This window comes from Cololabis saira, chromosome 12 (assembly GCF_033807715.1).
Source record: "Cololabis saira isolate AMF1-May2022 chromosome 12, fColSai1.1, whole genome shotgun sequence".
NCBI lineage: Eukaryota > Metazoa > Chordata > Actinopteri > Beloniformes > Belonidae > Cololabis > Cololabis saira.
This window is the reverse complement of record NC_084598.1, coordinates 35,997,867-36,016,213: the sequence shown is the minus strand read 5'-3', so window position 1 is coordinate 36,016,213 and position 18,347 is coordinate 35,997,867. Positions and strand designations below refer to the sequence as shown.

Here is an 18,347-nt window from a genome sequence, read left to right as displayed (position 1 = left end):
CTTTCTTTGTCTCAACCGTAATTAGGTAAGGCCTCTGCCCAGGGTTTGAAAATGGGAATTTAAGCGCCAATGGTGGGTAAAATTTCTCTTTGGTGAGTAAATCGCTGCGGTTATCTGCTACACTGGCAGGTAAATGTTTCAACTATTAGCCGTTTTTTGATTAGACGCCGCTATTATCCCTGGATGAACCACGTGTGTTTAACATGCGCTGGAGAATGTCAACGTTAGGAGTATTATTGCCTCCCCGGTAGGAATGGGCGATATTTTTCCGTTCATGATATACCGTCAAAAAAATCCCCCACGGTAAGAATTTGTCATCTCGCGGTAAAAACGATAAATTCCCGTTGACGTTTTTGTGTAAAGCCGGATTTATGGTTCTGCGTCGATTTAACAAACATAACAAGTCTGCAAAAAACAGTGAGGATGGCTATATATTTTTGTTCTTCATCATGTTGTCTTTTGCACTATTTTGTTACCCAACAGAAGGAAATGGTTGTTACATTTTGATATAACGTTTGACTATTACGAAAGAAAAATTACAATAGTATCTAATTTGTCGCATGTTCCAACCACAGGTTAATTTGCACATTTTATTTATATTAGAAGAGGTCATCACGGATAGGATTTTATTTTCAGTGAACTTTTATTTATTTGTCCTGTTTTTTTATTTATCAGGTTGTATTTTTTTCCACTTTGTGATTTTATAAGCTAAGAAAACTTGAAGGACAATGGTACTTTTGCTGTTTGCACTGTTATCCCACTGTTTAAGCCATACCGTTTGAATACATGTTGAATCTGTTCTTACATTTCAAACTTGTTTCATTTGAGTCATTACAGTATTGCATTACAGGTGTACTCATTTAATTGTTTTTTATTAATTCAATTTAATTGGTGTAGTTTAGTAGCATTTAGTATTCTTTTAGAGCAGTGTTTTGGCTCCAAAGACTGAATGTGGTGATAGATTTATAGTTACAAAGATGGAGTTGAATTGGTATTTTTTTATCGTCATTTTTATCGTTATCGGGATAAATGCCAGAAATTATCGTGATACATTTTTTTGTCCATACCGCCCATCCCTACTCCCCGGTGCCCGAAGCAGAGTTGAGCGTAGGAAAGGCGACTAAGGAGGCGTTGGAGTGGTACAACGTAACATGACGACCGGCTGGTTTGTCAGCCTCGCCGGCTTCACCAGAATCAGAAGAGCAGGATGATGGAGGAGACGGAGGGGGTGGAGGATTCATGCTGAACAACAACAGGATTTGTGGAGTGACTTCGCCCAAATTGTGTTGCTCAAATATGACCAGCAGTGTCCCTCTGCCACTCCTGCTGTTGCGCTCGCTGAACAGAAATAACTTCTTTCTGAGGCTTTTCAGTTTGTTAACAGCCTGAGTTTCGTGTTTTGCAAAGCAGCTGCCTTGTCATTTTAGTAACCAGTTGCAGATTACGGTTCTGTAATATTCTGATTTATGACGTCCAAGACTCTTGAGGAGCTTTGGGACATTCTTGCCTTGTCATGAACAAATCCCACCCACAACCCGCCATCCTGCTTCACATTAGTCATGACAAGCGAGTTACTAACTAATTTTAATTGGAAACATTTTTTTATTCTCCAAACTTTTTTCTGGACCCTTCTTTAAATTTGCACTCAACATAATACTTTATTTATATATAAATATATGGAAATTAATTAACGTGGAACACAAAAAGGCAATTTATTATTTTGGCCCATCAACAATATGCTCGACCGGTGGATTTTTATTTATTGAAATCTACAAGTTCACTTGACTAGTGAGTCTAAAAGTTAATTATAGACCCTGCTACTACCCATCATTGTTGCGTCCAGGAGTGGTTGACTGAAACCAGTTTAAAGGGTAGTGGTCTCCAAGGTGACAACAAATGGTGCCAGTTTTAAAGGATGTCTGAAACACCACTTAATTTTTGTTTTGTAAATGGAACTGCTCCGGCATAAGTAATGGATGTGCTGAAAAATTTTATCGTCTTGTGTAATCTCCTTGAAATTATTTTTTGTTCATTTGGTTTGTTATTTAGTCGTTTATTTTTTGTTTGTTTCTTAATTATTAAATTGTACTCTATCGTTTGTCATATATCCGATAATTTTTCTTTTGTGTAAATCCTTTGTAATTTTCCTTTAATTTCTATCATCTATAGATTTCTAACTGCTCATTTGTATATTTTGTTTTAATAAGTATGATATTAAATTGTATGTTAACTATAGGTGGAGGCACCTGATAAGCTCTTGAGTTTTCGCCTCTTCCTGCACTTTAATTTGTAAAGTTGGTCAAATTTGTTGTGTAATGTTTAACTGTGCAAATAAATAAATATTAAAAAAAAAAAAAAAATCAGTTAGGAGCAGTATGTCACAGGTACATCGTCTTAGCAAAAAATGTAAAAAGCTGAATTAATATATTTTAAGGTGATTGTTAATGGTGAAATCCAGTGCTTGATTTTGGGATCCATTGCTGACCAAATTCTCAACTTCGAACCCTCAGTGACCTAAATGAATCTGGCAGGTTATAAAACGCTCTTGAAATGCTTCAAAGGGGCCCCGTGTGAGTACAGAAATGTCTGCAGTATTCTCTTTCAACTTTTTGTTGCAATTTTTCATGCAGACCAAAGATAAAATGTCCAAAACCTCAGCAGATGAAACAGGATGAAAATGTTCTGGATCATTTACTGGGATATTTGTGGCACAAAGAAACCCAGGTTAGCAAGTGCACCTAGTGCAGCTGGGGTCCATTTTTCACCTGTCTCCTTGAATTACTGTTCCACTCCCAAGTAATGAAATGTGTATCAAGGAAGGACTCTGAAAATCTGTGTGCATTCAGCCTAACCTGAAAAGGTCTTCAGAGATACTAGAACTGCTAAATAAACTATAGAGTTCTTATTTTTTCCATCAAGAAATCTAATAACGAGTAAAATCCATCATCCAGTAATGATGTGGCGCATTAGTGTGTTGTTAATAGTTTCTGGACAACAATGGACATCAACAGCAGGGAGGAAAGAGAAAACTCTGGGGACACTTGTTCAAAGCAAAACCTTATTCTTGCTTTGGTATTTCCCAGAGATACAACAGCAATTAACACAGATACAGGTGACCGCTGTAAAGTTTTCTTTTAAGCCATTTACATGAAAAACATATTCAGAGAATGTGCAGTATTCGCATTCTGTCTGCCAACGATACTGAAAGGGTGGATAAATTCAGCAGTCAAACGAAAAACTGAACAGCATTTGGCTGGCATTTAATACTGGCTGCAACCCACTAGTTTCTCATTCAGTTTCTCCTCTTCATTCATGTTTTCCTCCTTTCTATGCACTTCTTCCCCTTGTTAATTCCCTTTCTTACCATGCCAAAGACATTCGGCTAAACCGCCCTAATAACCCCTTCTCTCTAAGCCATCCCGTCTAATGAGATTGGGCTTGCACATCGAGACTAGCACATGCAGAGCAGGGAAGACAGCGGGGTGGGGAAATCTGTGACAGCAAGTGGGTTCAGAGGAAAAAAACACAAGAGTGATGATTAATATTAACAAACTAAGTTATCAAGCAACGTACCAATGTCTGGGAGAGATAACAACTAAGCGTGTTCTGTAACAACACAAATAAACAAGCCAAGAACGAAGGACAAGCTCAAAGTTTGTGTGACCCATTTTCAAGTTTTTTTCCTGCAGAGGTGTTGGGCTCACACTGGTAATTAATGTTAGGTAACCCTGCACCCCAGAACCTTGGCCAATACATTCTTATCGCACATTTCAAGGTTTAGTGATGTACACAAGTGTCTGTTTATCCATTCAACTTAAAAAGAGAAAGGTCCACTATTTTAGCTAACTATTTAATTTAAAAAGAGCCAGTGAAAGAGATGATTTAATTATATTTACGATGCCTACAAGGATCCGTGGATTAAACTTCAGTGCATTCAGTCAAGAGCCTTTTCAGCTGCACTGCAATTAGCCTCGGTAAAGAAGATCTCTCCTGCCCACTGTAATAAACTTTGACAATGACCATGGAAGGAGAGGGTTCCTGAACAAACTTATCCTTTATCTGTTGTAGGTATTTTTCTTTTCTTATCTCCCCTTTCTCATTTATTTACCTTATTTAGGCAAATTAACTACATTTACATTGCAACAATGTCTGAATACTTCACTTTGCACCTGGGAACACGAAGCCAAAAAGCTCCAGTTCTGTTCCATCTGTCCACAGGACATTCTTCCAGAAACTTTGTGGCTGGTCAATATGCATTTTTGTCAAATTCCAGTCCTGCTTTTTTTTACGATTTGCTTTTAACAGTAGAGCCCTCGGTAGTTTTCCACTGGGTCCACTTTGGCTCAAGGGAATGACAGATGGCTCTATCCGACACTGATGTTCCTTGACCTTGAACCTCTTTGGTAGCCAAGGAGCCCAGAAGGACTTCCAAACTGTGTAAATAGTTTTTTTTTTAAAAAAAGGGCATTTTTGGAGTCCAAAACTCATAAATCCATTCGAACAGGCACTGAAACGCTCCTAGTGTAACCCAAAGTCACAGTGGACCCAAGCTTTACACAACAGTTCCAGTTACAAACTAAAAAAGGATCTGGGCAGGAGGTCAAAATCTTACAATATTAGATGTTCCTGCAAAAATTGAAATTCAGAACCCATGTTAAAACCTTGTTTTCCTCATAGAAATAGTACAGTGGCAATGAATTCATTCAACTCACAAAACTGTCATGTCAGAAACATGGAAACTAAAGAACCCCCCCACCAGTTTAAAAATATTCATAGGACAGCTGATTTGATTCCAAGTGGGAAGTCCTAACTATGTGTGTTTACACCTTGTATTATAAATGCAGCCGCAGATGCATCTTGAGGGACCATTTGTGATTGTATATGGAGGAAGTGACTGAGATCATGCTCCTTACATCACATTCTGCTGAGCACCAAATAGGGCTGTCTCATTTGTTTATTTACTGTCTAAAGAGCGAAATAACCGGTGTCAAATTCCTTGTTGGACAATGTTCGAACCTGGCCAATAAAGATGATTCTGATTCTTATCAGTGTCCTGAACTATTCACATGCTCTAGATTTATCTGAGTAACAGTTCACATTTATTGTGGGGAATTTCAACAAGCTCAACATGTAATGAATGCAATGAAAAGTAAAAACAGAATGAAGTAAGTTAGGTCTGCCATCTCCCACCATTTTCTTCATATTTCTGTTGGGCCACTATAGATGACTTGAGGATAAAGGAGGAGGAAGTAACAAAGTTCAAATGATGTGTATCAGTAAACAAAAGCCAACCACATTCAGCACAGCCTCTCATGCCAAGGACTTATCACTTTATCTTCTATCTCTCAAGGTGGTTTTGTACTTCTGTATTCTTGTATTAGGAGAACTTCTTGCTTTTCTGGCTTTACAACAAGATGCTGATGGCAAAAATGTACACTTGTATTTGTGGTCGCAGACGATGCTTTCCATGAAAACGGAACAAAGATGGCAATAGAATGACAGTTTTCCCACGTCTGTTCCCCATATGATTAAAAAGGAGGGCCCATAAAGAGGTAAATGATTTAAAAAAAAAAAACACACATTAAGATCTGTGTTGACAAAAATCCAGGATGTAGAAAAATACAAAAATAGAGATAAAAAAAACAAAAAATTAGACATTGAAAGAAATGCTCAAGAAAAATGTTAGGTAGAAAAAATATATATAGTTTCTTATTAACTTCTTGATTTTAAGCGTCTCTCAGTAACATCTTACCATACGATGGTAATAAAGCACCAGGCTGTCTGTCAACTGCAATGAATGTTCTAGCATACAATGAGTCAACCATGCAAGTCCTCAAGCAGCTCTCAGGTCATGGAAGTCCTGCTGGCAGGTCAGAGAAAACTGGGCTACTTGCCATTCCTTTCTCTCAGCTGTCATTTCTGTAAATTTAAAATAATTGTCCATTTATTCATTTATCTCTAATAATGTTTGTGCTTGAAATCCTCATCCCTTCCATTGCTACAGGATTGACACAAGTCGCAGGTTAACTGATCATAAGCAGGTGAGTCTTCAGGTGTGTGGTCACAAAGAGGAAAGTCATCAGTATTGATCTTAGACAAGGAACTGGTGTTGTCCATCAATCTGGGAAGGTTTACGAGGCAATTTTCTACACTGAATATCATTATTCAAGTGTAAAACATACACGCCGTGTCACAATTGCCACGTCTCAAACTGAAGTATGGCTTGGGTTCGCAAACTTAAACCCAAAGACTCAAAAAAGGCAAAATCACCTTGAAAATGTTTGATAAAAAGTAAATACAGCACATGAAAGCTCATACCAACCACAAAGCACATGGGTGAAGGGGTGATGATGGGGCGATGATGTGAGATTGCTTTGTAGGCACAGGACTTGGACACCTTGCAGCCAAGTCGAGAATAAACTCCTCTGTATACATAAAATATTCTGATAGCTAATGCGAGGCCAGCTGATCTGTGAAACGGTAATTGTAATTACCCCAGATACAGCAGCGACAAAAGGTGGTGACAGAAGAAGTAAAAGAATCAAAGTGTTGCAACGACTGAAAGTACAGACTCTGCCTGACTGAAATATCCTAATAAATAAAACCTTAGAAATGAAAGGTTTGTAGCTAGGGAACGATCTTTGAAAACTGACTTGACACAAAAAAAAAGGGGGTACTTTTCAGGACACAACTTAATTATGAAACCGTTTTCAGGACTACCTGCAAACTGATTAGAACAAGTGACTAACCAATGATACAATGACAACTTTTCCAGCTCCCCAAGCCTGTGCAGCACATACAGGAAAACATGGACAGGCCTTGCTTTCAGTGACAATCGCAGAGAGAATTTAACATTCAGAAATGTTATTTCAGTGGAAAAACACACAAACACAATGTTGATAAAGTTTGCAGCCAGAGGCGCCACAAGTGTTTTGCATATTGTCTACAGATGCTTCAAACAAAAAGGTGAATGATGTACCAGAATAGAGATAACATTTACTGCTGCCCAGCTTACAGTTTATCTCCTGTTGCCCAAGATGCATTATGATAGAAAACCGGTCCAGATACTGAATTCAACTAAACAAGCACAGCTGGATGCTTAAAGGCAATTAGCCTGTTACTGTTGGGCTATGGGTGGCGTTTTAATGGTTTATCAGGTAAAAGGTTTATTTCAGAATTGTGATAAAAACCCAAAATATAGTATAAGGGATAACACAGGGTCCCAAAAATGAGGATCGTACAAGGATTTATTTCAAAACTTGAATATATTAAGTGAATTGAATATAAGGCAACTGTTTTGCAAAAGCTAAGTCTACCTTTCTTTATTACTTTCTCAAAAACCAAAAGTTGAAACTTCAAATATTTAAAAAAAGTTAAACTCAGGTGTTTTGCATTAATAAAAGGAAGACAAAAGAAAACAGAGAGGGGAGTACTATATTAAAAAGAAAAAACAGCCAGAGTGAGTAGGAGCTTTTCCACTTACTGTCAGTCTGGCAGCATCAGATTTGTCTGTGGGCCAAAAGCCCGTTGGACACACTCCTGCCTACTAATTAGGTCACCTGTTGCAAGCAGCATATGCATGTAAGCATCAACAGATACTTTATTAACCTTTATTTAACTTGAGAAGGAGAAGCTCTTGAGATATATTTATCTTTTTCAAGAGTGCCCTGGTCACTCTTGAGACAGATATATATGATACACACACTGTACATCCATATACACCATTGACCTCACTCTTAGTAACATTCTGATTATTATATTAACTTCATTTCAAATTCTAATGTAAATTTCACAGTGAACTCTGTTTCATGTACTTTAGGTCACTGACATTTGGACTCATCAACAACTTTATTTATCCACACGGATCAAAACAAAAAGTATTCTTTTAGTTGCTTCCACATGCAAAAATACAACAAAAACGCAAATGTGACAAAAGTCATGATTATGCCTCCTTTTCACTTACTTCTGTTTACCCATGTGATGCATCTGTTAGACCATCCATTTCTATAGGACTATCATAATCTCTGATGTAGCTGCAAAACTCTTCAAAAATATTAACTAATGCAGTGGATTTCTACGACGGAGTATTAGGGCCAAACTAAGACCAAAAAAAAAAAGGAAATTACAAGAATAAAGTCGTAAAATTAGGAGAATAAAGTCATAGCCTAATGTTACGAGAATAAAGTCGTAATACTACGAGAATAAAAGCGTAATATTACGCCTTTATTCTCGCAACATTAGGCTATGACTTTATTCTCGTAATACTACTACTTTATTCTCGTAATATTACGACTTTATTCTCGCATCATTAGGTTTTGACTTTATTCTTGTAATTTTACGACTTTATTCTTGTAATTTTACAACTTTATTCTCGTACTTTCCCATTTTTTTTTGTCTTAGTTTGGCCCCATTACTCCGTTGTAGATTTCAGAGACGATGATTACGAGAATACGCTTCTTTCCAACGGTAGCAATAAGTTAATGTTAGCAACCCGTCCATTAAGAACTGTAATTCCTTGCATTGAACACGAGCAGGAACGATCCATATTTCATACGGACTGAGAGGACACATGGAAACAAGGCTTTGAGGTGCGTGAATGTGAATAAGACCGGTATACTCTACCTAGCTTAAAAGTGTTGTTTACTTCAAATATATTCATATTGGCTTAACATAAACATAGAAAATGCCGTTTGTCCAGGTTATCAGAATACAGTGTGCATGTAATCATACTCAGTGAAAGGAACAGCAGCACATGTGCGTTGCCTCTAAATTATTAATCAGTGAAACAACGTGTACCAACACCAACAGCCCCTAGAGGTTAATATATAGGGACATGCAACCTCTGCAAACTGCTCCAATTATCAGCACCCAGAGGAATTGTGCACATTACTTGCATATTTCAAAACAGCAGAAAATAAATGTCCCAAAGCATAAAAATGAAGGAGAACATCAGCTGTGGCTGAGTAGAGCTGACCAGATCATTGTTTCGATCCTTGGCCTCCATAATCCAACTGTCGAAGCGTCCTTGGACAAAAGGCATTACATCTGAGTGTTGGTGTGAGAGAGAAAAAAAAAGCAAGGCATATAAATTTTACTGAAGACGTTCTGCACGAATGTGTGTGAGAGATCGGGTGAATGTTGCTTTTAACTTAAAAGCAATTTGAGTGGTCAAAAGGACGAGAAGAGTAGAACTGACTGACTGGAAACAGATGAAAGAAATCCCTCTTCAGTATACAGTATTTTATGAGAGTCATACAAGTTACTGATCTGCTAAGCGCAGTTAAACTCATCGCCATACCTTAGTGTACGGAGGGTAAGGGGAAACGAGGAAATAAGATTAGGGGGTGAAAAAGACAAATTAGTTTTGGGCAAAAGTGTGCCAGGGGAACAAGAGAAGCCCGGGTGGGGATGGAGATAGAAAGCAGTCAGAGAGCTAGTTCCAACTGACACTTTATGAAGTCTAGTCTACGACGGAGTATTAGGGCCAAACTAAGACAAAAAAAAATTGGAAATTATGAGAATAAAGTCGGAACATTACGAGAATAAAGTCGTAATAGAACAAAGTCGTATTATTACGAGAATAAAGTCGTATTATTACGAGAATAAAGTCGTAATATTACGAGACTAAAGTAGTAATATTATGAAAATAAAGTTGTAATTTATGAGAACTCTAACAGGAAGAGCAGTCTTCTCCCTGTGTTAAAATGAGGAATATTGAGCATCTTGTGAAGTTATATTTATAATATATTACAACTTTATTCTCGTAATATTATGACTTTATTCTCGTAATTTTTTTGTCTTAGTTTGGCCCTAATACTCCGTCGTACTAGTCTTCCTAGACAACAAAAAAAAAAAGTTGTGCTTGGCGAGATCGATGTGTTAAAATATTAGTCACCAGATACACTTCAACACAAACTCATCAAGTGTCTGGTTACAGCTCTCAGGTACAAGTTGGTAGGACTCTGCCAAAGAAAGCCAAAAAGAAGGACAAAGAACAAAAACTGAAACAGGAATGCGATCAGGCAAAAGCAGTGAGCTGCATCACTGCCAATGGAGGGGGATCCACGGGCAGAAGTTACAAAAACTTTAGAGATTACACTGGCCTCTTCATTTAATGGGGAAGCGATAGTTTTGCTATGTTTCACAAAAGGTAGGATATGCTGTTACTGTGACAAAGTGAATCATACATGTACAGTAATCCAATTTAAAATAATGAAACTGGGTTTACAACTTATCTAAAAAGCAGCAATTCAGTCGTGAATTACTAACAACTTAAAGCAACACTGCAGAAACCAGCTTTCACGTTTGCTTAATCTACTCAACATTCAGTCTGCAACATTAAAAACCGTGGATAACCTGAGTGATCTAAACCCTCTTTCAATGCAGTAAAATTCCATGGTTACAGGCACAACACAGAAGGTTATGCACCGTTATTTCTCTGAAGACTTCCCTCAAGCCGCTTTCTAGTGGAGTACAGCCCAGTTTGTCACATCACGTTTATTTTGATTTAAAGCCTTATTATAATAATGACTACTACTACTACAACATTCCTATTTGATGTAATTTATACTGCAACAATATAATTTCCCTTTTGGGATTATTAAGTTATTCTTTCAATTGAATTCAAATAATATATCTGTTGAATTTAATTTAATTGAAGCTATCCAGGTATAGTCAGTTTTCAAGAATATATCTGGTAATGGTTGAATTCAAAGAGCTATGGCCTTTGAATTCGATTTATTTGAGTGTTTATTTCTAACAGAAGACAGAGTCAAAAATGAAAACCCACCATCTGGGAAGTTTTGCATGTACTGAGTGTTGTTGTGGTGAAAATGAAAGCCCTTTTACTGGTTTATGATGATGCCACGAGTCCTCTCAAGGCTTCTGCTTTCAAAATACCCATGTTTATACATAATCAAAACAACATGACTGGATAGGATTTTGAAAACACTTGCTGATGCTTTTGAGGAGAAAAATACATCGTTAAGAAGTTTACAGAGATTTAGAGAAAGCTCTATCAAAATTTACTTAATAAGGTTGATAAAAAGTTCAACAATAACATATGGAAAAGCAGCAATCTTCCAAATTAATAGACGCTATGTTTTATGTATGCAAGTGATTTTGTAAACTAGCTTGAAAGTTTTGTCATGTTTTGCGATGTGTCTTAGCTTTTTTTTTTCTTCTCTTTTCTTTTTTAATAAGGACTTTAAGTCTCTATGTTCCTGTTATAAAAGGATATTCTGTTCATTTCTATTATCAGGGCTGGGACTCAGCCCCTGCATTCAAATAATTATAAATAGACCCACTTCTTTCCCCCCCATTCAAAGAGGCATTCATTCATCCCTTTCTGTTTTTTTCTTGGTTAACAAACATTACACTGCCAAAGTGACACAGCACACGCCAGCAAGATGGATCCATTAGAAAGATAGAAAAATGATGCATTTGATCTGGATTAAAAAAATAAGTCGTCTTTAACACAACAGATGATCCTGATAGTTTGAACACTTGGTTTATAACCTCAAATCATTTGTTAAGATGTAGTGAGACTTTAATTATCCAGCAAAGCTTATACTTCCATGTCTTTCTCAACTCTACAGAAATATGTGTCTCCAATGACGTACTGATAAATCTCTCTGAAGAAACCAGCGCTTAAAGGCTACTCAGCCTCTACAGAGTTACATCACTACATACGGCAACACAAAAGTTTTTAGTGAAAACATGGTTTGTTAAGCAGCTTAGGCCTGTGTAGTGCCTTCTGTGGATTTAAGCACTAGGAATTAAAGAAACAAATCACGTAAAATATGACATCGTCCTTTTATGAGCATACTGTACTAACCATGGGAATACAAAACCGACTGTTCACTTCATTTACATATTGGGCGTTCGGCTGGCACACTCAAAACACAATGTTTCCTGCAGCACAATGTAAAGGCTGAGAGCAAACTGGTGAATCATCAGAACTGTAAGGCCCTAATAAATGAAAACTGTCGAGAATTTTTACATACAGATACAGTTTGTGATTATATTATACCACAACTTCACAATCTCTACATAGTCTTAATCTCAATTTCTCCATCATGTATGCAATTTCACAATAGCTATATTTTCTTATCAGTGTCAACACCCAAAAGAAAAATGTTTCAATTGCCCACTTAACTGTAGCCTGGCCAACCTTCCTGTGTCCTTTATTATTTGACATAAAGAATTGGTTCGGTTTTTCTGAATTTTTTTTTTTTTTCATTTTATTCTTTATTTCATTCAAAAAATAAAATAATTCAATACAAATACAAATGTTCTTAACTTGTGAATGAAAAGGGAGCAGAAAGAAGAAGAATCTTATCTGATCTGCCCCGTTCACAAATAACAAATTAAAAATAATGATAATAAAAAACAACAACTAAGTGAATAAAAAACTGAAATAAAATAAAATTAAAATAACATTAAAATAAAATTACCGCCGCCTAGGGGTATGTCAATCAAACTCAACTACGGTAAAATTTTTCATTATATTTCCTTAACCAACAGGCTTTAATTGTTCTTTTGAATGTAATGTTTGATTTGGATTCTTTGTTTTCTTTATTCAGATTGTTCCATAAATTGATTCCTTTCACAGAAACACAACGTTCCATCAATTTTGTCCTGCATCTTGGTTTTAAAAAAAATCCCTGCTCGTTTTAAGTCATACTTGCTTTCTCTTTTTTCAAATCTTTTCTGAATGTTGATTGGTAAAGTTTTTTTTATGAGCTTTAAACATAATTTGCAAAATACTAGTCTACTAGTTTAACTGAAGGAATAATGGATTTGTTGGATCTCTATATCGTTTTCTACTGATTATTCTTATGGCTCTTTTTTGCAGAATGAAAATTGATTGAATATATGTTTGAATAGAAGAAACTGTCTCTGAATGCCACTGGATAGGCATACAGCCAACCAGGGAAACGATGCATATCACAACGGCAGAGCAACAACTAGACTTGGACGTTCATGATCAAGTTCCTGCCTCATCCCATTTGGTTTGGTTTATTCTCTACCAGGGGAGACGGGTGTGACTCGAAGGGGTACCAGACTCATATCATGAGAAAAGAAAAGCTAGGGAAATTGTTTCCCTTCCAAGCTCAAAGAATGAATCATATTCACGCTTTCTATAATATCCACAATCCTGAAGATTGTTTGGGTGTTATCCAGGCATTTAATGACATCCTTCATAACGGATTAGAACATCCCATAAAAATGTATGACGGATTTGATTAAGGTTAACTACAGAGGTAAATTATTTACACTTTTACAACATAATTCATAGACTCTTACGTGTTAGAGTGGAATAAAAGTCAATCAGCCAGTATGCGTCACCGGCAGAAATACTGTAAGACGATCAGCCCTGGCTTTGCACATTTAAAAACAGACATTTCCAAGTTTAAAATGTTATTTTGAGGTTTTTCTGCTGAAGACCTTCATTCTTTCCACCTATGCGGAACAACAGTGGTCTAGCAAGTGCACATGATTTCTTTCACGATACAGGCCTGTGTTGTTCCCATCATAAGGGAATATCCCCGAGGGGCCGTGTACACAAGCCTTGCTGGATAAATTAATGTCATGGAAGTCATGTGTGTAACCTCCAGCATTCAGACAAGAGCTACTCCTTAAAGCTAAACTGTATGAACTCTGTCCTTTATTGCTCCCGAGAACGAGGTGTGGAAAACACAAATGATTTTTAATCAGGACATACTAGGGAAGAACTGTTTCATGGCGTCATCGGGTTGGAATTTGAACTGGTGTGAAATAAAGTCGGACAAACTGTTTGCTTTCACAAGCTTACACATTCACTAACAGACGCTACCAGATAACACACACACACATACACACAGACACGCACACCCTTTGCTGAGGTCACAGCTGTTTGACAGAAGCCAAACTTCACTTGCGTGAGTGCAGAAACAGAATTTGTAATCTCCCTTTCCCTATGAGCCAGCTTGCACCAGGGTGCAGGGTTAGCCAACAGGGGATGAAATTTGCATACGTGACGTGACTACAGAGAGATAACTGAAACTGGGCAAAATCGGAAATCAAGTTTATAACAAGGAAAAGAGGTGTAATGAACTCCTAATTTCCTCCAGATACCTCACTTTCAGCAAATGATTAGACAAAAGCTGAACTGTAACAGCTCAACGTCTGCAGCAGTCGAACAATAACAATCCAGCTTTTACGCACAAAAAAAATAAAAAAATTCAACTTGACTTTCACGTCACTGAATTTTAGAAAACGACCTCATTCGCTTTACAGATCAAACTGGATCAGAACAGTAAGAAAATACAGATTCCGCCTGTTCAGTGCATTAACTCTGAGGGGATCTAGGCCACACTTCTCTCAGCAGAACAGAGGAGAGCTCAACTTTGGAACAACTTACATGTTTCGCCAATCTGTCAAACACAGGGGAGTAATGTGCGGGAGATGGGGCATCAGTAGGACAACTTCTAATGCTTCATTATTCTGGGTTACATATGTGCACATGGACAAGTCCAGGCTCTACAGATGTGTAGCAATTCAATTATACAACCTGCTCAGAGATTATGTGACACATATGCAACAGATTGGCATATACATAAAGCGGCATTCTGTGCACACATTCTGCAAATGAATATTAAGAAGTCTTTACAGACTCAACAATTTGGCAGTTTGGCAATATGTCCTAAAAGACTGGATAAAACTAATTGCAACATATATTGTGGAGACCATATTCGGCTCTCACATTATTATGGACACTCAAAGCATTTAATGTACGGTACATAAATCTGTGTTCACACATATGTGATGGAAATATCAGCAGCATGTCCACTGACTTTGAATGGGATAACAACTGTTGCCAAACTTCATTTTGGTTCTGTTGGATTGGAAGCATTGTTCCCTTGAGAACTTGAGCAAAATTGAACTTATCACAGCACTGAGTTTTCTTTTGTTTACTTCCTTTATGTATCTCATCGATAGTAACAAAGCAAATGAAGCTGATTACTCCGATCTAGCTCTCTATTCCATTTGAAAATGATGACAAAGTAGTATTAGAGAGAAATACTCAGACGGAAATACAATGATTCCAAGCAGATCAATCACATATGCTGAAGTCCACATCAATCTGACACATAGTTAGGTTTCTATGGGGTTGCAGGTCGGGCTACATCACACGTTATGGCACACAGTCACTAGCCATGGCGAACATACAGGACTGTCTCAGAAAATTAGAATATTGTGATAAAGTTCTTTATTTTCTGTAATGCAATTAAAAAAAACAAAAATGTCATACATTCTGGATTCATTACTAATCTACTGAAATATTGCAAGCCTTTTATTATTTTAATATTGCTGATTATGGCTTACAGTTTAAGATTAAGATTCCCAGAATATTCAAATTTTTTGAGATAGGATATTTGAGTTTTCTTAAGCTGTAAGCCATGATCAGCAATATTAAAATAATAAAAGGCTTGCAATATTTCAGTTGATTTGTAATGAATCCAGAATGTATGACATTTTTGCATTACAGAAAATAAAAGGACTTTATCACAATATTCTAATTTTCTGAGACAGTCCTGTATGAAGCATAAATCGCCCATCATCACTCAAAAATGTATTTTAGACAATTTGAGTGATGTCTCAAATACAGTTTAACACAGCAGGTTTCCCCCCCTTTATAGTTTAAAAAATTGCCTTTCAAGACCGTGAGGCCTGGATTTTTAATTATTAAATATAAACACCATGTGTGAACCTGACAATCGCATAAATAATGAGAATTGGAGAAGACCTAGATTAGATAAGTGGCAGAAAAGGGCTCCCCTCCCAAAGTGTCAGCTCAAAGAGACTTGGTGTGAAGGCATAGCAGGCATCACATACTCCGATATTCTCTCTCGGGAGGAGATGACTGATTCTGACCAAGAATTCAAGCTCTCTCTCTCTCCCTCCTCCTTGAAACCTCTGGCAAAAACAAATTCATACAGTCTCTTTTCGCTCACACAAATGCTTTCAACACAACAGCTGACAATCTCAAGAACAAGCAAAACAAAAAAAAGCATCAACTTACGCTCAAAGTCTGAATCGTCATCTTCATCATCATCTCCATTGGACTCCGTTTGCATCGGCTCCCCATCAAACATCACTCCTTTTCCCGGCTTACCACCCGCGCCGGACCCATCCTGACTCCTGGTGTCTCGCAAACGAGTGAAGTATTGTACTGCAAATTCCACCAAGTCTGACGGTCTTTGTCGCAGAACCTCCACAGTGTAGCCCTGCAGGAGTTCTGTCAGCCCCATTGGTATTTCAATACTCATGGCTGCGTGCAGCTCTGTGGTAGCGTTTATCTATCTAAACAGAGAGGGGAGGAAAAAAAAAAAGAGAAGTTGTCAAGATTTATGCCGATACATAATAATGGCTGGCTTTCGAATATTGGCATGTGGTAAGGTAAATAACTAACGAATGATTTGTACAAGGCTGGATTTACACTAGGTGATGACGTCGGGGATTTACAGGGACAGAATGGGTGATTTAAGATACAACATGTTGGAAAAAAATAGGAAAAGGGTGGATTTCCCTCTCCAGGTTGATGTGCTGCCTCAGGTGAAAGAGTGTAAGTATCTCAGGCTCTTGTTCACGAGTGAGAGAGGAATGAAGCATGAGATTGACGAGCGGATGGAGGTGGCATCTGCAGTAATGTGGACTCTATCAGTCTGTTGTGATGAAGACAGCGCTGAGCCAAAAAGAAATGCTTTCAGTTACCAGTTGATCTACGTTCCTACCCTCATCTACGGCCATGAACCGTGTGTGACCAAAAGAATAAGATCGCAGATACAAGCAACTGAAATATGTTTCCTCACAAGGCAAGGCGAGTTTATTTGTAGAGCACAATTCAACACAAGGTAATTCAAAGTGCTTTACATCAACATTAAAAGCGGCAAGACACAATTAAACAGTAAATAACTAATAAAATGATAAGAAAAGAGGTAAAATAATGAAAAGCACAAGTTGTTAAAAAGTAAGGGCAGTAGAGTACAGCAGGTAAGAGTACGTTTCAGTAAACAGTAATGTTTTTAGGCCTGATTTAAAGGAGCTGACAGTTGGAGCAGACCTCAGCTTCATAGGGAACTAACAGATCCAGCATGCATTTTGGTCCAAGACCATTCAGGTCTTTGTAGACCAGCAGTAAGATTTTAAACTCTATCCTTTGACTCACTGGAAGCCAGTGTAGCGATTTCACAAGGGTGGCTGGACTTTCCCCTTGAGATAGGGTGAGAAGTTCAGCCACGCAGGAGGGACTCGGAGTAGAGTTGATGTTCATTCACATCAAGAGAAGCCAGGCTAAGGTGGTCCGGTGAGGATCCCCCCCCTGGACGCCTCTTTCAGGAGGCGTTTCAGGCATGTCCAACAGGGAGGAGGCACCAGGGCAGACCCAGGACATGGTGGAGAGATTATCTCTCTCAGATGCTCTTTTTTTTTTTTTTTTTTTTTTTTTAAATCATTATCTCCAATCAGACTCCACATATTCTATTCTTTATACTGTATATTCTCATGTTTATAGTCTCAGTATGCCACTTTACTGTATTGTACATATCTTCCATACTGTATATATCCTTTCATAGTTTGTCACAGTTTACAAAACTGCTGCTCACTTTGCACACACTGTACCTCATTATTTTACACGATTGTACATTTCTCACTTTCTGCTTCTTTGCACTTCTGGTTAGATACTAACTGCATTTGGTTGTCTCAGTACGTGTACTCTGTGCAATGACAATAAAGTTGAATCTAATCTAATCTTAAAAAAAAAAAAAATGTCCTGGGAAAGCCTCAGCGTTTCTGCCTGGACTGCTTCCCCCGCCACCCAATTATGGGTAAAACAAAGTTGTTAGACGGGTGGATGTGGGTAACAAGTTTGGCAGCCAATAAGACGTTACACTGCAACGTTTCTTCCTCCAAGCTGTTGCTCTGATGAACTCTCATCACTCAGAGTAATCAACCACTGTGCAATAATAATAATAATAATAATAATAATAATAATAATAATAATAACAACCACAATCATATTCTGTAACTATGCACCTTTCAATAACCATGTCTACCTCATACTGCTGCACCTTTCACTTTAACAAAAAATGTATATACACTGAAAAAAATAAATCTAAGCGCATGCACATGTAACATATTTAAATCTGTGATATTAACAATTAACATTGTGCATTTTTTCCTCAACAAGGAGTATTTATGTAATCCCGGGCAATCTTTTCATTTAAACACAAACAACAAGCAATGATCTTGTTGTATTTACTTTTCCTTTAACAATTTTAATCTATTGGGCAGATTGACCAACG

At 37.5% G+C, this 18,347-nt stretch overlaps 1 protein-coding gene across 2 annotated transcripts in view; it reads right to left on the bottom strand.

Annotated features, from left to right (window-relative positions):
* Window positions 1–18,347, bottom strand: part of prkar2aa (protein kinase, cAMP-dependent, regulatory, type II, alpha A) — a 57,028-nt gene that overhangs the window by 36,930 nt on the left and 1,751 nt on the right. Inside the window, exon 2 of one of the 2 annotated variants that reach the window (XM_061736737.1) lies at window positions 16,067–16,347. In XM_061736737.1, the coding sequence (XP_061592721.1) occupies window positions 16,067–16,313 (247 nt within the window). In that variant the 5' untranslated portion in view covers window positions 16,314–16,347. The remainder of the gene's footprint in view (window positions 1–16,066; window positions 16,348–18,347) is intronic. The other variant, XM_061736738.1, reaches the window with a different exon arrangement.